This window comes from Salmo salar, chromosome ssa09 (assembly GCF_905237065.1).
Source record: "Salmo salar chromosome ssa09, Ssal_v3.1, whole genome shotgun sequence".
NCBI lineage: Eukaryota > Metazoa > Chordata > Actinopteri > Salmoniformes > Salmonidae > Salmo > Salmo salar.
The window spans coordinates 48,623,566-48,647,815 of record NC_059450.1 but is presented as its reverse complement, the minus strand read 5'-3'; the positions used below and the strand labels follow the sequence as shown (position 1 = coordinate 48,647,815).

Here is a 24,250-nt window from a genome sequence, read left to right as displayed (position 1 = left end):
TATTAACCCCAGTACAGTACTAGTGTGTATATATCAGTATTAACCCCAGTACAGTACTAGTGTGTATATATATCAGTATTAACCCCAGTACAGTACTAGTGTGTGTATATATCAGTATTAACCCCAGTACAGTACTAGTGTGTATATATCAGTATTAACCCCAGTACAGTACCAGTGTGTATATATCAGTATTAACCCCAGTACAGTACTAGTGTGTATATATCAGTATTAACCCCAGTACATTACTAGTGTGTATATATATCAGTATTAACCCAGTACCAGTGTGTATATATCAGTATTAACCCAGTACCAGTGTATATATATATCAGTATTAACCCCAGTACAGTACTAGTGTGTATATATCAGTATTAACCCCAGTACAGTACTAGTGTGTATAAATATCAGTATTAACCCCAGTACAGTACTAGTGTGTTTATATATCAGTATTAACCCCAGTACAGTACTAGTGTGTATATATCAGTATTAACCCCAGTACAGTACTAGTGTGTATATATCAGTATTAACCCCAGTACAGTACTAGTTTGTATATATCAGTATTAACCCCAGTACAGTACTAGTGTGTATATATCAGTATTAACCCCAGTACAGTACTAGTGTGTATATATCAGTATTAACCCCAGTACAGTACTAGTGTGTATATATATCAGTATTAAACCAGTACCAGTGTGTATATATCAGTATTAACCCAGTACCAGTGTATATATATCAGTATTAACCCCAGTACAGTACCGGTGTGTATATATCTGTATTAACCCCAGTACAGTACTAGTGTATATATATCAGTATTAACCCCAGTAAAGTACTAGTGTGTATATATCAGTATTAACCCCAGTACAGTACTAGTGTGTATATATATCAGTATTAACCCCAGTATAGTACTAGTGTGTGTATATATCAGTATTAACCCCAGTACATTACTAGTGTGTATATATCAGTATTAACCCCACAGTACCAGTGTGTATATATCAGTATTAAACCCAGTACATTTAGTGTGTATACATTCAGTATTAACCCCGACAGTACCGGTGCGTATATATCTGTATTAACCCCAGTACAGTACTAGTGTATATATATCAGTATTAACCCCAGTAAAGTACTAGTGTGTATATATCAGTATTAACCCCAGTACAGTACTAGTGTGTATATATATCAGTATTAACCCCAGTACAGTACAAGTGTGTGTATATATCAGTATTAACCCCAGTACAGTACTAGTGTGTATATATCAGTATTAACCCCAGTACAGTACTAGTGTGTATATATCAGTATTAAACCCAGTACATTACTAGTGTGTATATATATCAGTATTAACCCAGTACCAGTGCGTATATATCAGTATTAACCCAGTACCAGTGTATATATATATCAGTATTAACCCCAGTACAGTACTAGTGTGTATATATCAGTATTAACCCCAGTACAGTACTAGTGTGTATATATCAGTATTAACCCCAATACAGTACCGGTGTGTATATATCTCTATTAACCCCAGTACAGTACTAGTGTATATATATATATCAGTATTAACCCCAGTACAGTACTAGTGTGTATATATCAGTATTAACCCCAGTACAGTACTAGTGTGTATATATATCAGTATTAACCCCAGTACAGTACTAGTGTGTATATATCAGTATTAAACCCAGTACATTACTAGTGTGTATATATATCAGTATTAACCCAGTACCAGTGCGTATATATCAGTATTAACCCAGTACCAGTGTATATATATCAGTATTAACCCCAGTACAGTACTAGTGTGTATATATCAGTATTAACCCCAGTACAGTACTAGTGTGTATATATCAGTATTAACCCCAATACAGTAACGGTGTGTATATATCTCTATTAACCCCAGTACAGTTCTCGTGTATATATATATATATATATATCAGTATTAACCCCAGTACACTACTAGTGTGTATATATCAGTATTAACCCCAGTACAGTACTAGTGTGTATATATATCAGTATTAACCCCAGTACATTACTAGTGTGTATATATCAGTATTAACCCCAGTACAGTACCAGTGTGTATATATCAGTATTAACCCTAGTACAGTACTAGTGTGTATATATCAGTATTAACCCCAGTACATTACTAGTGTGTATATATATCAGTATTAAACCACTACCAGTGTGTATATATCAGTATTAACCCAGTACCAGTGTATATATATCAGTATTAAACCCAGTACAGTACTAGTGTGTATATATCAGTATTAACCCCAGTACAGTACTAGTGTGTATATATCAGTATTAACCCCAGTAGGTACCATTGTGTATATATCAGTATTAACCCCAGTACAGTACTCGTGTGTATATATCAGTATTAACCCCATTACAGTACTAGAGTGTATATATCAGTATTAACCCCAGTACATTACTAGTGTGTATATACATCAGTATTAACCCAGTACCAGTGTGTATATATCAGTATTAACTCAGTACTAGTGTGTATATATCTGTATTAACCCCAGTACAGTAGCAGTGTATATATATCAGTATTAACCCCAGTACAGTACTAGTGTGTATATATCAGTATTAACCCCAGTACAGTACTAGTGTGTATATATCAGTGTTAACCCCAGTACATTACTAGTGTGTATATATATCAGTATTAACCCAGTACCAGTGTGTATATATCAGTATTAACCCAGTACCAGTGTATATATATCAGTATTAACCCCAGTACAGTACTAGTGTGTATATATCAGTATTAACCCCAGTAGGTCCCAGTGTGTGTATATCAGTATTAACCCCAGTACAGTACTTTTGTGTATATATCAGTATTAACCCCAGTACAGTACTAGAGTGTATATATCAGTATTAACCCCAGTACATTACTAGTGTGTATATACATCAGTATTAACCCAGTACCAGTGTGTATATAATCAGTATTAACCCAGTACTAGTGTGTATATATCAGTATTAACCCCAGAACAGTACCGGTGTATATATCTGTATTAACCCCAGTACAGTACTAGTGTGTATATATATCAGTATTAACCCCAGTACAGTACTAGTGTGTATATATATCAGTATTAACCCAGTACATTACTAGTGTGTATATATATCAGTATTAACCCAGTACCAGTGCGTATATATCAGTATTAACCCAGTACCAGTGTATATATATATCAGTATTAACCCCAGTACAGTACTAGTGTGTATATATATCAGTATTAACCCCAGTACAGTACTAGTGTGTATATATCAGTATTAACCCCTGTACAGTACCAGTGTGTATATATCAGTATTAACCCCAGTACATTACTAGTGTGTATATATCAGTATTAACCCCAGTACAGTACCAGTGTGTATATATCAGTATTAACCCCAGTACAGTACTAGTGTGTATATATCAGTATTAACCCCAGTACATTACTAGTGTGTATATATATCAGTATTAAACCAGTACTAGTGTGTATATATCAGTATTAACCCAGTACCAGTGTATATATATCAGTATTAAACCCAGTACAGTACTAGTGTGTATATATCAGTATTAACCCCAGTACAGTACTAGTGTGTATATATCAGTATTAACCCCAGTGAAGTACCAGTGTGTATATATCAGTATTAACCCCAGTACAGTACTAGTGTGTATATATCAGTATTAACCCCAGTACAGTACTAGTGTGTATATATCAGTATTAACCCCAGTACAGTACTAGTGTGTATATATCAGTATTAAACCCAGTACATTACTAGTGTGTATATATATCAGTATTAACCCAGTACCAGTGTGTATATATCAGTTTTAACCCAGTACCAGTGTATATATATCAGTATTAACCCCAGTACAGTACTTGTGTGTATATATCAGTATTAACCCCAGTACAGTACTAGTGTGTATATATCAGTATTAACCCAGTACATTACTAGTGTGTATATATATCAGTATTAACCCAGTACCAGTGTGTATATATCAGTATTAACCCAGTACCAGTGTATATATATCAGTATTAACCCCAGTACAGTACTAGTGTGTATATATCAATATTAACCCCAGTAGGTCCCAGTGTGTGTATATCAGTATTAACCCCAGTACAGTACTTTTGTGTATATATCAGTATTAACCCCAGTACAGTACTAGAGTGTATATATCAGTATTAACCCCAGTACATTACTAGTGTGTATATACATCAGTATTAACCCAGTACCAGTGTGTATATAATCAGTATTAACCCAGTACTAGTGTGTATATATCAGTATTAACCCCAGAACAGTACCGGTGTATATATCTGTATTAACCCCAGTACAGTACTAGTGTGTATATATATCAGTATTAACCCCAGTACAGTACTAGTGTGTATATATATCAGTATTAACCCAGTACATTACTAGTGTGTATATATATCAGTATTAACCCAGTACCAGTGCGTATATATCAGTATTAACCCAGTACCAGTGTATATATATATCAGTATTAACCCCAGTACAGTACTAGTGTGTATATATATCAGTATTAACCCCAGTACAGTACTAGTGTGTATATATCAGTATTAACCCCTGTACAGTACCAGTGTGTATATATCAGTATTAACCCCAGTACATTACTAGTGTGTATATATCAGTATTAACCCCAGTACAGTACCAGTGTGTATATATCAGTATTAACCCCAGTACAGTACTAGTGTGTATATATCAGTATTAACCCCAGTACATTACTAGTGTGTATATATATCAGTATTAAACCAGTACTAGTGTGTATATATCAGTATTAACCCAGTACCAGTGTATATATATCAGTATTAAACCCAGTACAGTACTAGTGTGTATATATCAGTATTAACCCCAGTACAGTACTAGTGTGTATATATCAGTATTAACCCCAGTGAAGTACCAGTGTGTATATATCAGTATTAACCCCAGTACAGTACTAGTGTGTATATATCAGTATTAACCCCAGTACAGTACTAGTGTGTATATATCAGTATTAACCCCAGTACAGTACTAGTGTGTATATATCAGTATTAAACCCAGTACATTACTAGTGTGTATATATATCAGTATTAACCCAGTACCAGTGTGTATATATCAGTTTTAACCCAGTACCAGTGTATATATATCAGTATTAACCCCAGTACAGTACTTGTGTGTATATATCAGTATTAACCCCAGTACAGTACTAGTGTGTATATATCAGTATTAACCCCAGTACATTACTAGTGTGTATATATATCAGTATTAACCCAGTACCAGTGCGTATATATGAGTATTAACCCTGTACCAGTGTATATATATATCAGTATTAACCCCAGTACAGTACTAGTGTGTATATATATCAGTATTAACCCCAGTACAGTACTAGTGTGTATATATCAGTATTAACCCCAGTACAGTACTAGTGTGTATATATCAGTATTAACCCCAGTACAGTACCGGTGTGTATATATCTGTGTTAACCCCAGTACAGTACTCGTGTATATATATCAGTATTAACCCCAGTACAGTACTAGTGTGTATATATATCAGTATTAACCCCAGTACATTACTAGTGTGTATATATATCAGTATTAACCCCAGTACAGTACTAGTGTGTATATATCAGTATTAACCCCAGTATATTACTAGTGTGTGTATATATCAGTATTAACCCCAGTACAGTACTAGTGTGTATATATATCAGTTTTAACCCCAGTACAGTACCAGTGTGTATATATATCAGTATTAACCCCAGTACAGTACTAGTGTGTATATATATCAGTATTAACCCCAGGACATTACTAGTGTGTTTATATCAGTATTAACCCAGTACCAGTGTGTATATATCAGTATTAACCCAGTACCAGTGTATATATATCAGTATTAACCCCAGTACAGTACTAGTGTGTATATTTCAGTATTAACCCCAGTAATGTACTAGTGTGTATATATCAGTATTAACCCCAGTACAGTACTAGTGTGTATATATATCAGTATTAACCCCAGTACATTACTAGTGTGTATATATATCAGTATTAACCCCAGTACAGTACTAGTGTGTATATATCAGTATTAACCCCAGTATATTACTAGTGTATGTATATATCAGTATTAACCCCAGTACAGTACTAGTGTGTATATATATCAGTTTTAACCCCAGTACAGGACCAGTGTGTATATATCAGTATTAACCCCAGTACATTACTAGTGTGTATATATATCAGTATTAACCCCAGGACATTACTAGTGTATTTATATCAGTATTAACCCAGTACCAGTGTGTATATATCAGTATTAACCCAGTACCAGTGTATATATATATCAGTATTAACCCCAGTACAGTACTAGTGTGTATATATTGGTATTAACCCCAGTACAGTACTAGTGTGTATATATCAGTATTAACCCCAGTACATTACTAGTGTGTATATATATCAGTATTAACTCAGTACCAGTGCGTATATATCAGTATTAACCCAGTACCAGTGTATATATATATCAGTATTAACCCCAGTACAGTACTAGTGTGTATATATCAGTATTAACCCCAGTACAGTACTAGTGTGTATATATATCAGTATTAACCCAGTACAGTACTAGTGTGTATATATCAGTATTAACCCCAGTACAGTACTAGTGTGTATATATATCAGTATTAACCCCAGTACAGTACTAGTGTGTATATATCAGTATTAACCCCAGTACAGTACTAGTGTGTATATATCAGTATTAACCCCAGTACAGTACTAGTGTGTATATATCAGTATTAACCCCAGTACAGTACTAGTGTGTATATATCAGTATTAACCCCAGTACAGTACTAGTGTGTATATATATCAGTATTAACCCAGTACAGTACTAGTGTGTATATATCAGTATTAACCCCAGTACAGTACTAGTGTGTATATATATCAGTATTAACCCCAGTACAGTACTAGTGTGTATATATCAGTATTAACCCCAGTAAAGTACTAGTGTGTATATATCAGTATTAACCCCAGTACAGTACTAGTGTGTATATATCAGTATTAACCCCAGTACAGTACCAGTGTGTATATATCAGTATTAACCCCAGTACAGTACTAGTGTGTATATATCAGTATTAACCCCAGTACATTACTAGTGTGTATATATATCAGTATTAAACCAGTACCAGTGTGCATATATCAGTATTAACCCAGTACCAGTGTATATATATCAGTATTAAACCCAGTACAGTACTAGTGTGTATATATCAGTATTAACCCATGTAGGTACCAGTGTGTGTATATCAGTATTAACCCCAGTACAGTACTTTTGTGTATATATCAGTATTAACCCCAGTACAGTACTAGAGTGTATATATCAGTATTAACCCCAGTACATTACTAGTGTGTATATACATCAGTATTAACCCAGTACCAGTGTGTATATAATCAGTATTAACCCAGTACTAGTGTGTATATATCAGTATTAACCCCAGAACAGTACCGGTGTATATATCTGTATTAACCCCAGTACAGTACTAGTGTGTATATATATCAGTATTAACCCCAGTACAGTACTAGTGTGTATATATATCAGTATTAACCCAGTACATTACTAGTGTGTATATATATCAGTATTAACCCAGTACCAGTGCGTATATATCAGTATTAACCCAGTACCAGTGTATATATATATCAGTATTAACCCCAGTACAGTACTAGTGTGTATATATATCAGTATTAACCCCAGTACAGTACTAGTGTGTATATATCAGTATTAACCCCTGTACAGTACCAGTGTGTATATATCAGTATTAACCCCAGTACATTACTAGTGTGTATATATCAGTATTAACCCCAGTACAGTACCAGTGTGTATATATCAGTATTAACCCCAGTACAGTACTAGTGTGTATATATCAGTATTAACCCCAGTACATTACTAGTGTGTATATATATCAGTATTAAACCAGTACTAGTGTGTATATATCAGTATTAACCCCAGTGAAGTACCAGTGTGTATATATCAGTATTAACCCCAGTACAGTACTAGTGTGTATATATCAGTATTAACCCCAGTACAGTACTAGTGTGTATATATCAGTATTAACCCCAGTACAGTACTAGTGTGTATATATCAGTATTAAACCCAGTACAGTACTAGTGTGTATATATCAGTATTAACCCCAGTACAGTACTAGTGTGTATATATCAGTATTAACCCCAGTACAGTACCAGTGTGTATATATCAGTTTTAACCCAGTACCAGTGTATATATATCAGTATTAACCCCAGTACAGTACTTGTGTGTATATATCAGTATTAACCCCAGTACAGTACTAGTGTGTATATATCAGTATTAACCCCAGTACATTACTAGTGTGTATATATATCAGTATTAACCCAGTACCAGTGCGTATATATGAGTATTAACCCTGTATCAGTGTATATATATATCAGTATTAACCCCAGTACAGTACTAGTGTGTATATATATCAGTATTAACCCCAGTACAGTACTAGTGTGTATATATCAGTATTAACCCCAGTACAGTACTAGTGTGTATATATCAGTATTAACCCTAGTACAGTACTAGTGTGTATATTTCAGTATTAACCCCAGTACAGTACTAGTGTGTATATATCAGTGTTAACCCCAGTACAGTACTAGTGTGTATATATCAGTATTAACCCCAGTACAGTACTGGTGTGTATATATCAGTATTAACCCCAGTACAGTACTAGTGTGTATATATCAGTATTAACCCCAGTACATTACTAGTGTGTATATATATCAGTAATAACCCAGTACCAGTGCGTATATATCAGTATTAACCCAGTACCAGTGTATATATATATCAGTATTAACCCCAGTACAGTACTAGTGTGTATATTTCAGTATTAACCCCAGTACAGTACTAGTGTGTATATATATCAGTATTAACCCAGTACAGTGCTAGTGTGTATATATCAGTATTAACCCCAGTACAGTACTAGTGTGTATATATCAGTATTAACCCCAGTACAGTACTAGTGTGTATATATATCAGTATTAACCCAGTACAGTACTAGTGTGTATATATCAGTATTAACCCCAGTACAGTACTAGTGTGTATATATCAGTATTAACCCCAGTACAGTACTAGTGTGTATATATCAGTATTAACCCCAGTACAGTACCGGTGTGTATATATCTGTATTAACCCCAGTACAGTACTCGTGTATATATATCAGTATTAACCCCAGTACAGTACTAGTGTGTATATATCAGTATTAACCCCAGTACATTACTAGTGTGTATATATCAGTATTAACCCCAGTACAGTACTAGTGTGTATATTTCAGTATTAACCCCAGTAATGTACTAGTGTGTATATATCAGTATTAACCCCAGTACAGTACTAGTGTGTATATATCAGTATTAACCCCAGTACAGTACTAGTGTGTATATATCAGTATTAACCCCAGTACAGTACTAGTGTGTATATATCAGTATTAAACCCAGTACATTACTAGTGTATATATATATCAGTATTAACCCAGTACCAGTGTGTCTATATCAGTTTTAACCCAGTACCAGTGTATATATATCAGTATTAACCCCAGTACAGTACTTGTGTGTATATATCAGTATTAACCCCAGTACATTACTAGTGTGTATATATATCAGTATTAACCCAGTACCAGTGCGTATATATGAGTATTAACCCTGTATCAGTGTATATATATATCAGTATTAACCCCAGTACAGTACTAGTGTGTATATATATCAGTATTAACCCCAGTACAGTACTAGTGTGTATATATCAGTATTAACCCCAGTACAGTACTAGTGTGTATATATCAGTATTAACCCCAGTACAGTACCGGTGTGTATATATCTGTATTAACCCCAGTACAGTACTCGTGTATATATATCAGTATTAACCCCAGTACAGTACTAGTGTGTATATATATCAGTATTAACCCCAGTACATTACTAGTGTGTATATATATCAGTATTAACCCCAGTACAGTACTAGTGTGTATATATCAGTATTAACCCCAGTATATTACTAGTGTGTGTATATATCAGTATTAACCCCAGTACAGTACTAGTGTGTAGATATATCAGTATTAACCCCAGGACATTACTAGTGTGTTTATATCAGTATTAACCCAGTACCAGTGTGTATATATCAGTATTAACCCAGTACCAGTGTATATATATCAGTATTAACCCCAGTACAGTACTAGTGTGTATATTTCAGTATTAACCCCAGTAATGTACTAGTGTGTATATATCAGTATTAACCCCAGTACAGTACTAGTGTGTATATATATCAGTATTAACCCCAGTACATTACTAGTGTGTATATATATCAGTATTAACCCCAGTACAGTACTAGTGTGTATATATCAGTATTAACCCCAGTATATTACTAGTGTATGTATATATCAGTATTAACCCCAGTACAGTACTAGTGTGTATATATATCAGTTTTAACCCCAGTACAGGACCAGTGTGTATATATCAGTATTAACCCCAGTACATTACTAGTGTGTATATATATCAGTATTAACCCCAGTACATTACTAGTGTGTATATATATCAGTTTTAACCCAGTACCAGTGCGTATATATCAGTATTAACCCAGTACCAGTGTATATATATATCAGTATTAACCCCAGTACAGTACTAGTGTGTATATATCAGTATTAACCCCAGTACAGTACTAGTGTGTATATATATCAGTATTAACCCAGTACAGTACTAGTGTGTATATATCAGTATTAACCCCAGTACAGTACTAGTGTGTATATATATCAGTATTAACCCCAGTACAGTACTAGTGTGTATATATCAGTATTAACCCCAGTACAGTACTAGTGTGTATATATCAGTATTAACCCCAGTACAGTACTAGTGTGTATATATCAGTATTAACCCCAGTACAGTACTAGTGTGTATATATCAGTATTAACCCCAGTACATTACTAGTGTGTATATATATCAGTATTAACCCCAGTACATTACTAGTGTGTATATATATCAGTATTAACCCAGTACCAGTGCGTATATATCAGTATTAACCCAGTACCAGTGTATATATATATCAGTATTAACCCCAGTACAGTACTAGTGTGTATATATCAGTATTAACCCCAGTACAGTACTAGTGTGTATATATATCAGTATTAACCCAGTACAGTACTAGTGTGTATATATCAGTATTAACCCCAGTACAGTACTAGTGTGTATATATATCAGTATTAACCCCAGTACAGTACTAGTGTGTATATATCAGTATTAACCCCAGTACAGTACTAGTGTGTATATATCAGTATTAACCCCAGTACAGTACTAGTGTGTATATATCAGTATTAACCCCAGTACAGTACTAGTGTGTATATATCAGTATTAACCCCAGTACAGTACTAGTGTGTATATATCAGTATTAACCCCAGTACAGTACCGGTGTGTATATATCTGTATTAACCCCAGTACAGTACTCGTGTATATATATCAGTATTAACCCCAGTACAGTACTAGTGTGTATATATATCAGTATTAACCCCAGTACATTACTAGTGTGTATATATATCAGTATTAACCCCAGTACAGTACTAGTGTGTATATATCAGTATTAACCCCAGTATATTACTAGTGTGTGTATATATCAGTATTAACCCCAGTACAGTACTAGTGTGTATATATATCAGTTTTAACCCCAGTACAGTACCAGTGTGTATATATCAGTATTAACCCCAGTACAGTACTAGTGTGTAGATATATCAGTATTAACCCCAGGACATTACTAGTGTGTTTATATCAGTATTAACCCAGTACCAGTGTGTATATATCAGTATTAACCCAGTACCAGTGTATATATATCAGTATTAACCCCAGTACAGTACTAGTGTGTATATTTCAGTATTAACCCCAGTAATGTACTAGTGTGTATATATCAGTATTAACCCCAGTACAGTACTAGTGTGTATATATATCAGTATTAACCCCAGTACATTACTAGTGTGTATATATATCAGTATTAACCCCAGTACAGTACTAGTGTGTATATATCAGTATTAACCCCAGTATATTACTAGTGTATGTATATATCAGTATTAACCCCTGTACAGTACTAGTGTGTATATATATCAGTTTTAACCCCAGTACAGGACCAGTGTGTATATATCAGTATTAACCCCAGTACAGTACTAGTGTGTATATATCAGTATTAACCCCAGTACAGTACTAGTGTGTATATATATCAGTATTAACCCCAGTACAGTACTAGTGTGTATATATCAGTATTAACCCCAGTACAGTACTAGTGTGTATATATCAGTATTAACCCCAGTACAGTACTAGTGTGTATATATCAGTATTAACCCCAGTACAGTACTAGTGTGTATATATCAGTATTAACCCCAGTACATTACTAGTGTGTATATATATCAGTAATAACCCAGCACCAGTGCGTATATATCAGTATTAACCCAGTACCAGTGTATATATATATCAGTATTAACCCCAGTACAGTACTAGTGTGTATATTTCAGTATTAACCCCAGTACAGTACTAGTGTGTATATATATCAGTATTAACCCAGTACAGTGCTAGTGTGTATATATCAGTATTAACCCCAGTACAGTACTAGTGTGTATATATCAGTATTAACCCCAGTACAGTACTAGTGTGTATATATATCAGTATTAACCCAGTACAGTACTAGTGTGTATATATCAGTATTAACCCCAGTACAGTACTAGTGTGTATATATCAGTATTAACCCCAGTACAGTACTAGTGTGTATATATCAGTATTAACCCCAGTACAGTACCGGTGTGTATATATCTGTATTAACCCCAGTACAGTACTCGTGTATATATATCAGTATTAACCCCAGTACAGTACTAGTGTGTATATATCAGTATTAACCCCAGTACATTACTAGTGTGTATATATCAGTATTAACCCCAGTACAGTACTAGTGTGTATATTTCAGTATTAACCCCAGTACAGTACTAGTGTGTATATATCAGTATTAACCCCAGTACATTACTAGTGTGTATATATATCAGTATTAACCCCAGTACATTACTAGTGTGTATATATATCAGTATTAACCCAGTACCAGTGCGTATATATCAGTATTAACCCAGTACCAGTGTATATATATATCAGTATTAACCCCAGTACAGTACTAGTGTGTATATATCAGTATTAACCCCAGTACAGTACTAGTGTGTATATATATCAGTATTAACCCAGTACAGTACTAGTGTGTATATATCAGTATTAACCCCAGTACAGTACTAGTGTGTATATATATCAGTATTAACCCCAGTACAGTACTAGTGTGTATATATCAGTATTAACCCCAGTACAGTACTAGTGTGTATATATCAGTATTAACCCCAGTACAGTACTAGTGTGTATATATCAGTATTAACCCCAGTACAGTACTAGTGTGTATATATCAGTATTAACCCCAGTACAGTACTAGTGTGTATATATCAGTATTAACCCCAGTACAGTACCGGTGTGTATATATCTGTATTAACCCCAGTACAGTACTCGTGTATATATATCAGTATTAACCCCAGTACAGTACTAGTGTGTATATATATCAGTATTAACCCCAGTACATTACTAGTGTGTATATATATCAGTATTAACCCCAGTACAGTACTAGTGTGTATATATCAGTATTAACCCCAGTATATTACTAGTGTGTGTATATATCAGTATTAACCCCAGTACAGTACTAGTGTGTATATATATCAGTTTTAACCCCAGTACAGTACCAGTGTGTATATATCAGTATTAACCCCAGTACAGTACTAGTGTGTAGATATATCAGTATTAACCCCAGGACATTACTAGTGTGTTTATATCAGTATTAACCCAGTACCAGTGTGTATATATCAGTATTAACCCAGTACCAGTGTATATATATCAGTATTAACCCCAGTACAGTACTAGTGTGTATATTTCAGTATTAACCCCAGTAATGTACTAGTGTGTATATATCAGTATTAACCCCAGTACAGTACTAGTGTGTATATATATCAGTATTAACCCCAGTACATTACTAGTGTGTATATATATCAGTATTAACCCCAGTACAGTACTAGTGTGTATATATCAGTATTAACCCCAGTTTATTACTAGTGTATGTATATATCAGTATTAACCCCTGTACAGTACTAGTGTGTATATATATCAGTTTTAACCCCAGTACAGGACCAGTGTGTATATATCAGTATTAACCCCAGTACATTACTAGTGTGTATATATATCAGTATTAACCCCAGTACATTACTAGTGTGTATATATATCAGTATTAACCCAGTACCAGTGCGTATATATCAGTATTAACCCAGTACCAGTGTATATATATATCAGTATTAACCCAGTACAGTACTAGTGTGTATATATCAGTATTAACCCCAGTACAGTACTAGTGTGTATATATATCAGTATTAACCCCAGTACAGTACTAGTGTGTATATATCAGTATTAACCCCAGTACAGTACTAGTGTGTATATATCAGTATTAACCCCAGTACAGTACTAGTGTGTATATATCAGTATTAACCCCAGTACAGTACTAGTGTGTATATATCAGTATTAACCCCAGTACAGTACTAGTGTGTATATATATCAGTATTAACCCCAGTACAGTACTAGTGTGTATATATCAGTATTAACCCCAGTACAGTACTAGTGTGTATATATCAGTATTAACCCCAGTACAGTACTAGTGTATATATATCAGTATTAACCCCAGTACAGTACTAGTGTGTATATATCAGTATTAACCCTAGTACAGTACTAGTGTGTATATTTCAGTATTAACCCCAGTACAGTACTAGTGTGTATATATCAGTGTTAACCCCAGTACATTACTAGTGTGTTTATATCAGTATTAACCCCAGTACATTACTAGTTTGTTTATATCAGTATTAACCCCAGTACAGTACTAGTGTGTATATATATCAGTATTAACCCCAGTACAGTACTAGTGTGTATATATCAGTGTGTATATATCAGTATTAACCCCAGTACAGTACTATTGTGTATATATATCAGTATTAACCCCAGTACAGTACTAGTGTGTATATATCAGTATTAACCCCAGTACATTACGTGTGTGTTTATATATCAGTATTAACCCCAGTACAGTACTAGTGTGTATATATATCAGTATTAACCCCAGTACAGTACCAGTGTGTATATATCAGTATTAACCCCAGTACATTACTAGTGTGTATATATCAGTATCAACCCCAGTACAGTACTAGTGTGTATATATCAGTGTGTATATATCAGTATTAACCCCAGTTCAGTACTAGTGTGTATATATATCAGTATTAACCCCAGTACAGTACTAGTGTGTATATATCAGTATTAACCCCAGTACAGTACTAGTGTGTGTATATATCAGTATTAACCCCAGTACAGTACTAGTGTGTGTATATATCAGTATTAACCCCAGTACAGTACTAGTGTATATATATCAGTATTAACCCCAGTACAGTACTAGTGTGTATATATATCATTATTAACCCCAGTACAGTACTAGTGTATATATATATCAGTATTAACCCAGTACCAGTGTGTATATATCAGTATTAACCCCAGTACAGTACTAGTGTGTGTATATATATCAGTATTAACCCCAGTACAGTACTAGTGTGTGTATATATCAGTATTAACCCCAGTAGGGCACCAGTGTGTAAGGGCAATATTTTGCTATGTATATATTAAGTCACAGGAGACCTCTGTTAGCTAAATGTCTGTTTTACGTGTACTCAACACTGCTTGTGGACTTTGGTGTGTTAAAGTCTAGACTAACCAGTGAGGGGAAATAACCTGGAATAGCCCTCCTGGTTAGTTGCTTGCTTTGAGGTTTGTAGCATCAGTTTCTGACTGTGGTGTGTGTGGGTAGCTGCAGGTGGAGGGACTGTGGTGTGGGTTGCTGCAGGTGGAGGAGCCTGGGTCTGTGGTGTGGGTAGCTGTGGGTGGAGGGGGCCAGGGACTGTGGTGTGTGTGGGTAGCTGCGGGTGGGTGGCCTGGGTCTGTGGTGTGGGTAGCTGCGGGTGGAGGGGCCTGGGTCTGTGGTGTGCGTGGGTAACTGTGGGTGGAGGGGCCTGGGTCTGTGGTGTGGGTAGCTGCAGGTGGAAGGGCCTGGGTCTGTGGTGTGCGTGGGTAGCTGTGGGTGGAGGGGCCTGAGTCTGTGGTGTGCGTGGGTAGCTGCGGGTGGAGGACCCTGGAGTTGTGTGTGGGTAGCTGTGGGTGGAGTGGCCTGGGACTGTAGTGTGCGTGGGTAGCTGCGGGTGGAGGACCCTGGAGTTGTGTGTGGGTAGCTGTGGGTGGAGGGGTCTGTGGTGTGGGTTGCTGCAGGTGGAGGGGCCTGGAGTTGTGGGTGGGTAGCTGTGGGTGGAGGGGCCTGGGTCTGTGGTGTGGGTTGCTGCAGGTGGAGGGGCCTGGAGTTGTGGGTGGGTAGCTGTGGGTGGAGGGGCCTGGGTCTGTGGTGCGGGTAGCTGCGGGTGGAGGGGCCTGGGTATGTGGTGTGCGTGGGTAGCTGCGGGTGGAAAGACTGTGGTGTGCGTGGGTAGCTGCGGGTGGAGGGACTGTGGTGTGCGTGGGTAGCTGTGGGTGGAGGGGCCTGGGTCTGTGGTGTGTGTGGGTAGCTGCAGGTGGAGGGGCCTGGGTCTGTGGTGTGGGTAGCTGCAGGTGGAGGGGCCTGGGTCTGTGGTGTGGGTAGCTGCGGGTGGAGGGGCCTGGGTCTGTGGTGTGGGTTGCTGCAGGTGGAGGGGCTTGGGTCTGTGGTGTGGGTAGCTGCGGGTGGAGGGGCCTGGGTCTGTGGTGTGCGTGGGTAGCTGCGGGTGGAGGGGCCTGGGACTGTAGTGTGCGTGGGTAGCTGTGGGTGGAGGGTTTTGTGGCTACAGTACTGAGTCTGACCAAGAATAGAATAGCTTTTAACCCTCAGACATGTTTGTACATTCAGAGACACGCCATTGGACAGGGCTGTCAAACTCACTTCCTGGACGGCAGAGTGGCTGCTGGTTGTTGTTTTATCCTTTCCATTTGTGTCCAATGAAGACCTAGACAACCAGGTGAAGGAAGTTCCTAACTCATTAATGAAGACCTAGACAACCAGGTGAAGGAAGTTCCTAACTCATTAATGAAGACCTAGACAACCAGGTGAAGGAAGTTCCTAACTCATTATTGAAGACATAGACAACCAGGTGAAGGAAGTTCCTAACTCATTATTGAAGACATAGACAACCAGGTGAAGGAAGTTCCTAACTCATTATTGAAGACCTAGACAACCAGGTGAAGGAAGTTCCTAACTCATTATTGAAGACATAGACAACCAGGTGAAGGAAGTTTCTAACTCATTATTGAAGACATAGACAACCAGGTGAAGGAAGTTCCTAACTCATTATTGAAGACATAGACAACCAGGTGAAGGAAGTTCCTAACTCATTATTGAAGACATAGACAACCAGGTGAAGGAAGTTCCTAACTCATTAATGAAGACCTAGACAACCAGGTGAACGAAGTTCCTAACTCATTATTGAAGACATAGACAACCAGGTGAAGGAAGTTCCTAACTCATTATTGAAGACATAGACAACCAGGTGAAGGAAGTTCCTAACTCATTAATGAAGACCTAGACAACCAGGTGAAGGAAGTTCCTAACTCATTAATGAAGACCTAGACAACCAGGTGAACGAAGTTCCTAACTCATTAATGAAGACCTAAACAACCAGGTGAAGGAAGTTCCTAACTCATTAATGAAGACCTAGACAACCAGGTGAACGAAGTTCCTAACTCATTATTGAAGACATAGACAACCAGGTGAAGGAAGTTCCTAACTCATTAATGAAGACCTAGACAACCAGGTGAAGGAAGTTCCTAACTCATTAATGAAGACCTAGACAACCAGGTGAAGGAAGTTCCTAATTCATTAATGAAGACCTAGACAACCAGGTGACGCTGAGCCCTCCATGAATTGAGTTTGACGCCCTGCCATAGGAGTTTACAGCCATGTCTCAGGGCTAAGTAACATCAAAACGTTAACTCCTGTCTCTCTTTACTTCCTGTTAGCTGGAAAACAGGTGAGTGGAACGCGTGCTCAGTGTCGTGCGGCGGTGGTTCCCAGGTGCGCAGCGTGCAGTGTGTCTCCCATGATGCATCAGGGCCCCGCGTGGTGGAGGACGGAGTCTGTGCAGCCTACACTCTAGCCCCGCTTACCCTGCAGGCCTGTAACATGCAGCAGTGTGCCTCCTGGAGAGCCTCTGCCTGGAGCTTGGTAGGTACTGAAGCTGAGCAGCAGGGCGACGGGGGTTCACTAATGAAAGAGTCATACGTAAATTGTCACCATGGTTGGAGTGAATTCCTTAAACTATCATATTCATGAATTGTTTGTATGTCTCTCTTTGCATTTTCTGTACATAAAGCACATACATTTATTTGAAGAACAGACAATAAGTGATGACTCTAATCAAATTGAATCCAATCCAATCTAACCCAATTTAATCTAATCCAATCTAATCCAATCTAATCTAATTCAATCCAATCTAACCCAATTTAATCTAATCCAATCTAATCCAATTTAATCCAATCTAATCCAATTTGATCCAATCCAATCTAATCCAATTTAATCCAATCCAATCTAATCTAATTTAATCCGATCTAGTCTAATCCAATCTAATCTAATCCAATTTAACTCAGTCAATTTACTGGACTGGTTCTCTGCAGTGTTCAGTCTGACTGGTTCTCTGCAGTGTTCAGTCTGACTGGTTCTCTGCAGTGTTCAGTCTGACTGGTTCTCTGCAGTGTTCAGTCTAACTGTGGTGTGTTACTCTGCAGTGTTCAGTAACATGTGGGACAGGGGATCAGTCCAGAGAGGTGATGTGTGTAGGAGAAGCATCAGTCCAGTTAGCAGACACGTCCTGCTCCGCCTCACTCCGCCCCGTAGCCACCCAGCCCTGCTCCATGCCCGCATGCCTACTGCCCGTGAGCTGGCACGTTGGAGACTGGGGACTGGTGAGTGGCACAGACTGACAGACAGACGTTACAAACACACACAGTTAACACACTCTCAAGGTCACACATACAAACACGCACGCTTAACCACTCACATCATTCCTCTCCTCCTCTCTTCCCCCCTCCTCCTCTCTTCCCCTCCTCCTCCTCCCTCTCCTCCTCTCCGTCTCCTCTCCTCCATCTTCTCCTCTCCTCTCCTCCTCCTCCCTCTCCTCCTCCTCCCTCTTCTCCTCCTCCTCTCCCGTCTCCAGTGCTCTAAGAGTTGTGAGTCAGGTCTGCGTGAGCGCCAGGTGATGTGTTCTGACAGAGAGAGGAACCTGTACCCAGTGGAACACTGTAACGTCGTCCCTAAACCCCTCACATTGGAGACCTGCAACACACAGCCCTGCTACCACCCACAGGGTGAGACCCCCAGTATACTATAGCTGGCTATATATATATATATATATATCTGTCTCTATCTCTCTGTCCAGTGACTCCCAGTATACTATAGCTGGCTATATATTTATATCTCCATCTCTCTGTCCAGTGACCCCCAGTATACTATAGCTGGCTATATATATATATCTGTCTCTATCTCTCTGTCCAGTGACTCCCAGTATACTATAGCTGGCTATATATTTATATCTCCATCTCTCTGTCCAGTGACCCCCAGTATACTATAGCTGGCTATATATTTATATCTCCATCTCTCTGTCCAGTGACTCCCAGTATACTATAGCTGTCTATATATTTATATCTGTCTCTATCTCTCTGTCCAGTGACTCCCAGTATACTATAGCTGGCTATATATTTATATCTGTCTCCATCTCTCTGTCCAGTGACTCCCAGTATACTATAGCTGGCTATATATTTATATCTGTCTCCATCTCTCTGTCCAGTGACCCCCAGTATACTATAGCTGGCTATATATTTATATCTCCATCTCTCTGTCCAGTGACCCCCAGTATACTATAGCTGGCTATATATTTATATCTCCATCTCTCTGTCCAGTGACTCCCAGTATACTATAGCTGTCTATATATTTATATCTGTCTCTATCTCTCTGTCCAGTGACTCCCAGTATACTATAGCTGGCTTTATATTTATATCTGTCTCCATCTCTGTCCAGTGACTCCCAGTATACTATAGCTGGCTATATATTTATATCTGTCTCCATCTCTCTGTCCAGTGACTCCCAGTATACTATAGCTGGCTATATATTTATATCTGTCTCCATCTCTCTGTCCAGTGACTCCCAGTATACTATAGCTGGCTATATATTTATATCTGTCTCCATCTCTCTGTCCAGTGACTCCCAGTATACTATAGCTGGCTATATATTTATATCTGTCTCTATCTCTCTGTCCAGTGACTCCCAGTATACTATAGCTGGCTATATATTTATATCTGTCTCCATCTCTCTGTCCAGTGACTCCCAGTATACTATAGCTGGCTATATATTTATATCTCCATCTCTCTGTCCAGTGACTCCCAGTATACTATAGCTGTCTATATATTTATATCTGTCTCTATCTCTCTGTCCAGTGACTCCCAGTATACTATAGCTGGCTATATATTTATATCTGTCTCCATCTCTCTGTCCAGTGACTCCCAGTATACTATAGCTGGCTATATATTTATATCTGTCTCCATCTCTCTGTCCAGTGACTCCCAGTATACTATAGCTGGCTATATATTTATATCTCCATCTCTCTGTCCAGTGACTCCCAGTATACTATAGCTGGCTATATATTTATATCTCCATCTCTCTGTCCAGTGACTCCCAGTATACTATAGCTGTCTATATATTTATATCTGTCTCTATCTCTCTGTCCAGTGACTCCCAGTATACTATAGCTGGCTATATATTTATATCTGTCTCCATCTCTCTGTCCAGTGACTCCCAGTATACTATAGCTGGCTATATATTTATATCTGTCTCCATCTCTCTGTCCAGTGACTCCCAGTATACTATAGCTGGCTATATATTTATATCTGTCTCCATCTCTCTGTCCAGTGACTCCCAGTATACTATAGCTGGCTATATATTTATATCTCCATCTCTCTGTCAGGTGACTACCAGTATACTATAGCTGGCTATATATGTAAATCTCCATTTCTCTGTCCAGTGACTCCCAGTATACTATAGCTGTCTATATATTTATATCTGTCTCCATCTCTCTGTCCAGTGACTCCCAGTATACTATAGCTGGCTATATATTTATATCTTCCCATCTCTCTGTCCAGTGACCCCCAGTATACTATAGCTGCCTATATATTTATATCTGTCTCTATCTCTCTGTCCAGTGACCCCCAGTATACTATAGCTGGCTATATATTTATATCTGTCTCTATCTCTCTGTCCAGTGACTCCCAGTATACTATAGCTGGCTATATATTTATATCTCCATCTCTCTGTCCAGTGACTCCCAGTATACTATAGCTGGCTATATATTTATATCTCCATCTCTCTGTCCAGTGACTCCCAGTATACTATAGCTGTCTATATATTTATATCTCCATCTCTCTGTCCAGTGACTCCCAGTATACTATAGCTGGCTATATATTTATATCTCCATCTCTCTGTCCAGTGACTCCCAGTATACTATAGCTGGCTATATATTTATATCTGTCTCCATCTCTCTGTCCAGTGACTCCCAGTATACTATAGCTGGCTATATATTTATATCTCCATCTCTCTGTCCAGTGACCCCCAGTATACTATAGCTGTCTATATATTTATATCTGTCTCCATCTCTCTGTCCAGTGACTCCCAGTATACTATAGCTGGCTATATATTTATATCTGTCTCCATCTCTCTGTCCAGTGACCCCCAGTATACTATAGCTGGCTATATATTTATATCTTCCATCTCTCTGTCCAGTGACTCCCAGTATACTATAGCTGTCTATATATTTATATCTGTCTCCATCTCTCTGTCCAGTGACTCCCAGTATACTATAGCTGGCTATATATTTATATCTGTCTCCATCTCTCTGTCCAGTGACCCCCAGTATACTATAGCTGGCTATATATTTATATCTGTCTCTATCTCTCTGTCCAGTGACCCCCAGTATACTATAGCTGGCTATATATTTATATCTGTCTCCATCTCTCTGTCCAGTGACTCCCAGTATACTATAGCTGGCTATATATTTATATCTGTCTCTATCTCTCTGTCCAGTGACTCCCAGTATACTATAGCTGTCTATATATTTATATCTGTCTCCATCTCTCTGTCCAGTGACCCCCAGTATACTATAGCTGGCTATATATTTATATCTCTCCATCTCTCTGTCCAGTGACTCCCAGTATACTATAGCTGGCTATATATTTATATCTCCATCTCTCTGTCCAGTGACCCCCAGTATACTATAGCTGGCTATATATTTATATCTGTCTCCATCTCTCTGTCCAGTGACTCCCAGTATACTATAGCTGGCTATATATTTATATCTGTCTCTATCTCTCTGTCCAGTGACCCCCAGTATACTATAGCTGTCTATATATTTATATCTGTCTCTATCTCTCTGTCCAGTGACTCCCAGTATACTATAGCTGGCTATATATTTATATCTGCTCCATCTCTCTGTCCAGTGACCCCCAGTATACTATAGCTGTCTATATATTTATATCTCCCATCTCTCTGTCCAGTGACTCCCAGTATACTATAGCTGTCTATATATTTATATCTCCATCTCTCTGTCCAGTGACCCCCAGTATACTATAGCTGGCTATATATTTATATCTGTCTCCATCTCTCTGTCCAGTGACTCCCAGTATACTATAGCTGGCTATATATTTATATCTCTATCTCTCTGTCCAGTGACTCCCAGTATACTATAGCTGTCTATATATTTATATCTGTCTCCATCTCTCTGTCCAGTGACTCCCAGTATACTATAGCTGGCTATATATTTATATCTGCTCCATCTCTCTGTCCAGTGACCCCCAGTATACTATAGCTGGCTATATATTTATATCTGTTCTATCTCTCTGTCCAGTGACTCCCAGTATACTATAGCTGTCTATATATTTATATCTGTCTCCATCTCTCTGTCCAGTGACTCCCAGTATACTATAGCTGGCTATATATTTATATCTCTATCTCTCTGTCCAGTGACTCCCAGTATACTATAGCTGTCTATATATTTATATCTGTCTCCATCTCTCTGTCCAGTGACTCCCAGTATACTATAGCTGTCTATATATTTATATCTCCATCTCTCTGTCCAGTGACTCCCAGTATACTATAGCTGTCTATATATTTATATCTGTCTCCATCTCTCTGTCCAGTGACTCCCAGTATACTATAGCTGTCTATATATTTATATCTGTCTCCATCTCTCTGTCCAGTGACTCCCAGTATACTATAGCTGTCTATATATTTATATCTCCATCTCTCTGTCCAGTGACTCCCAGTATACTATAGCTGGCTATATATTTATATCTCCATCTCTCTGTCCAGTGACTCCCAGTATACTATAGCTGGCTATATATTTATATCTGTCTCCATCTCTCTGTCCAGTGACCCCCAGTATACTATAGCTGGCTATATATTTATATCTGTCTCCATCTCTCTGTCCAGTGACCCCCAGTATACTATAGCTGTCTATATATTTATATCTGTCTCCATCTCTCTGTCCAGTGACTCCCAGTATACTATAGCTGGCTATATATTTATATCTGTCTCTATCTCTCTGTCCAGTGACTCCCAGTATACTATAGCTGTCTATATATTTATATCTGTCTCCATCTCTCTGTCCAGTGACTCCCAGTATACTATAGCTGGCTATATATTTATATCTGTCTCTATCTCTCTGTCCAGTGACTCCCAGTATACTATAGCTGGCTATATATTTATATCTGTCTCTATCTCTCTGTCCAGTGACTCCCAGTATACTATAGCTGTCTATATATTTATATCTGTCTCCATCTCTCTGTCCAGTGACTCCCAGTATACTATAGCTGGCTATATATTTATATCTCCATCTCTCTGTCCAGTGACCCCCAGTATACTATAGCTGGCTATATATTTATATCTGTCTCTATCTCTCTGTCCAGTGACCCCCAGTATACTATAGCTGGCTATATATTTATATCTGTCTCCATCTCTCTGTCCAGTGACTCCCAGTATACTATAGCTGGCTATATATTTATATCTTCATCTCTCTGTCCAGTGACTCCCAGTATACTATAGCTGGCTATATATTTATATCTGTCTCCATCTCTCTGTCCAGTGACCCCCAGTATACTATAGCTGGCTATATATTTATATCTGTCTCCATCTCTCTGTCCAG

The 24,250-nt window shown here is 37.7% G+C and overlaps 1 protein-coding gene across 2 annotated transcripts in view; it reads left to right on the top strand.

Annotated features, from left to right (window-relative positions):
* The window catches only part of LOC106611425 (papilin), a 147,602-nt gene that overhangs the window by 52,395 nt on the left and 70,957 nt on the right, over window positions 1–24,250 (top strand). For both annotated transcript variants that reach the window (XM_045723758.1, XM_045723759.1), the window contains 3 exons: window positions 18,027–18,231; window positions 18,792–18,968; window positions 19,220–19,370. In XM_045723758.1, coding sequence (XP_045579714.1) covers window positions 18,027–18,231; window positions 18,792–18,968; window positions 19,220–19,370 — 533 coding nt within the window. The remainder of the gene's footprint in view (window positions 1–18,026; window positions 18,232–18,791; window positions 18,969–19,219; window positions 19,371–24,250) is intronic.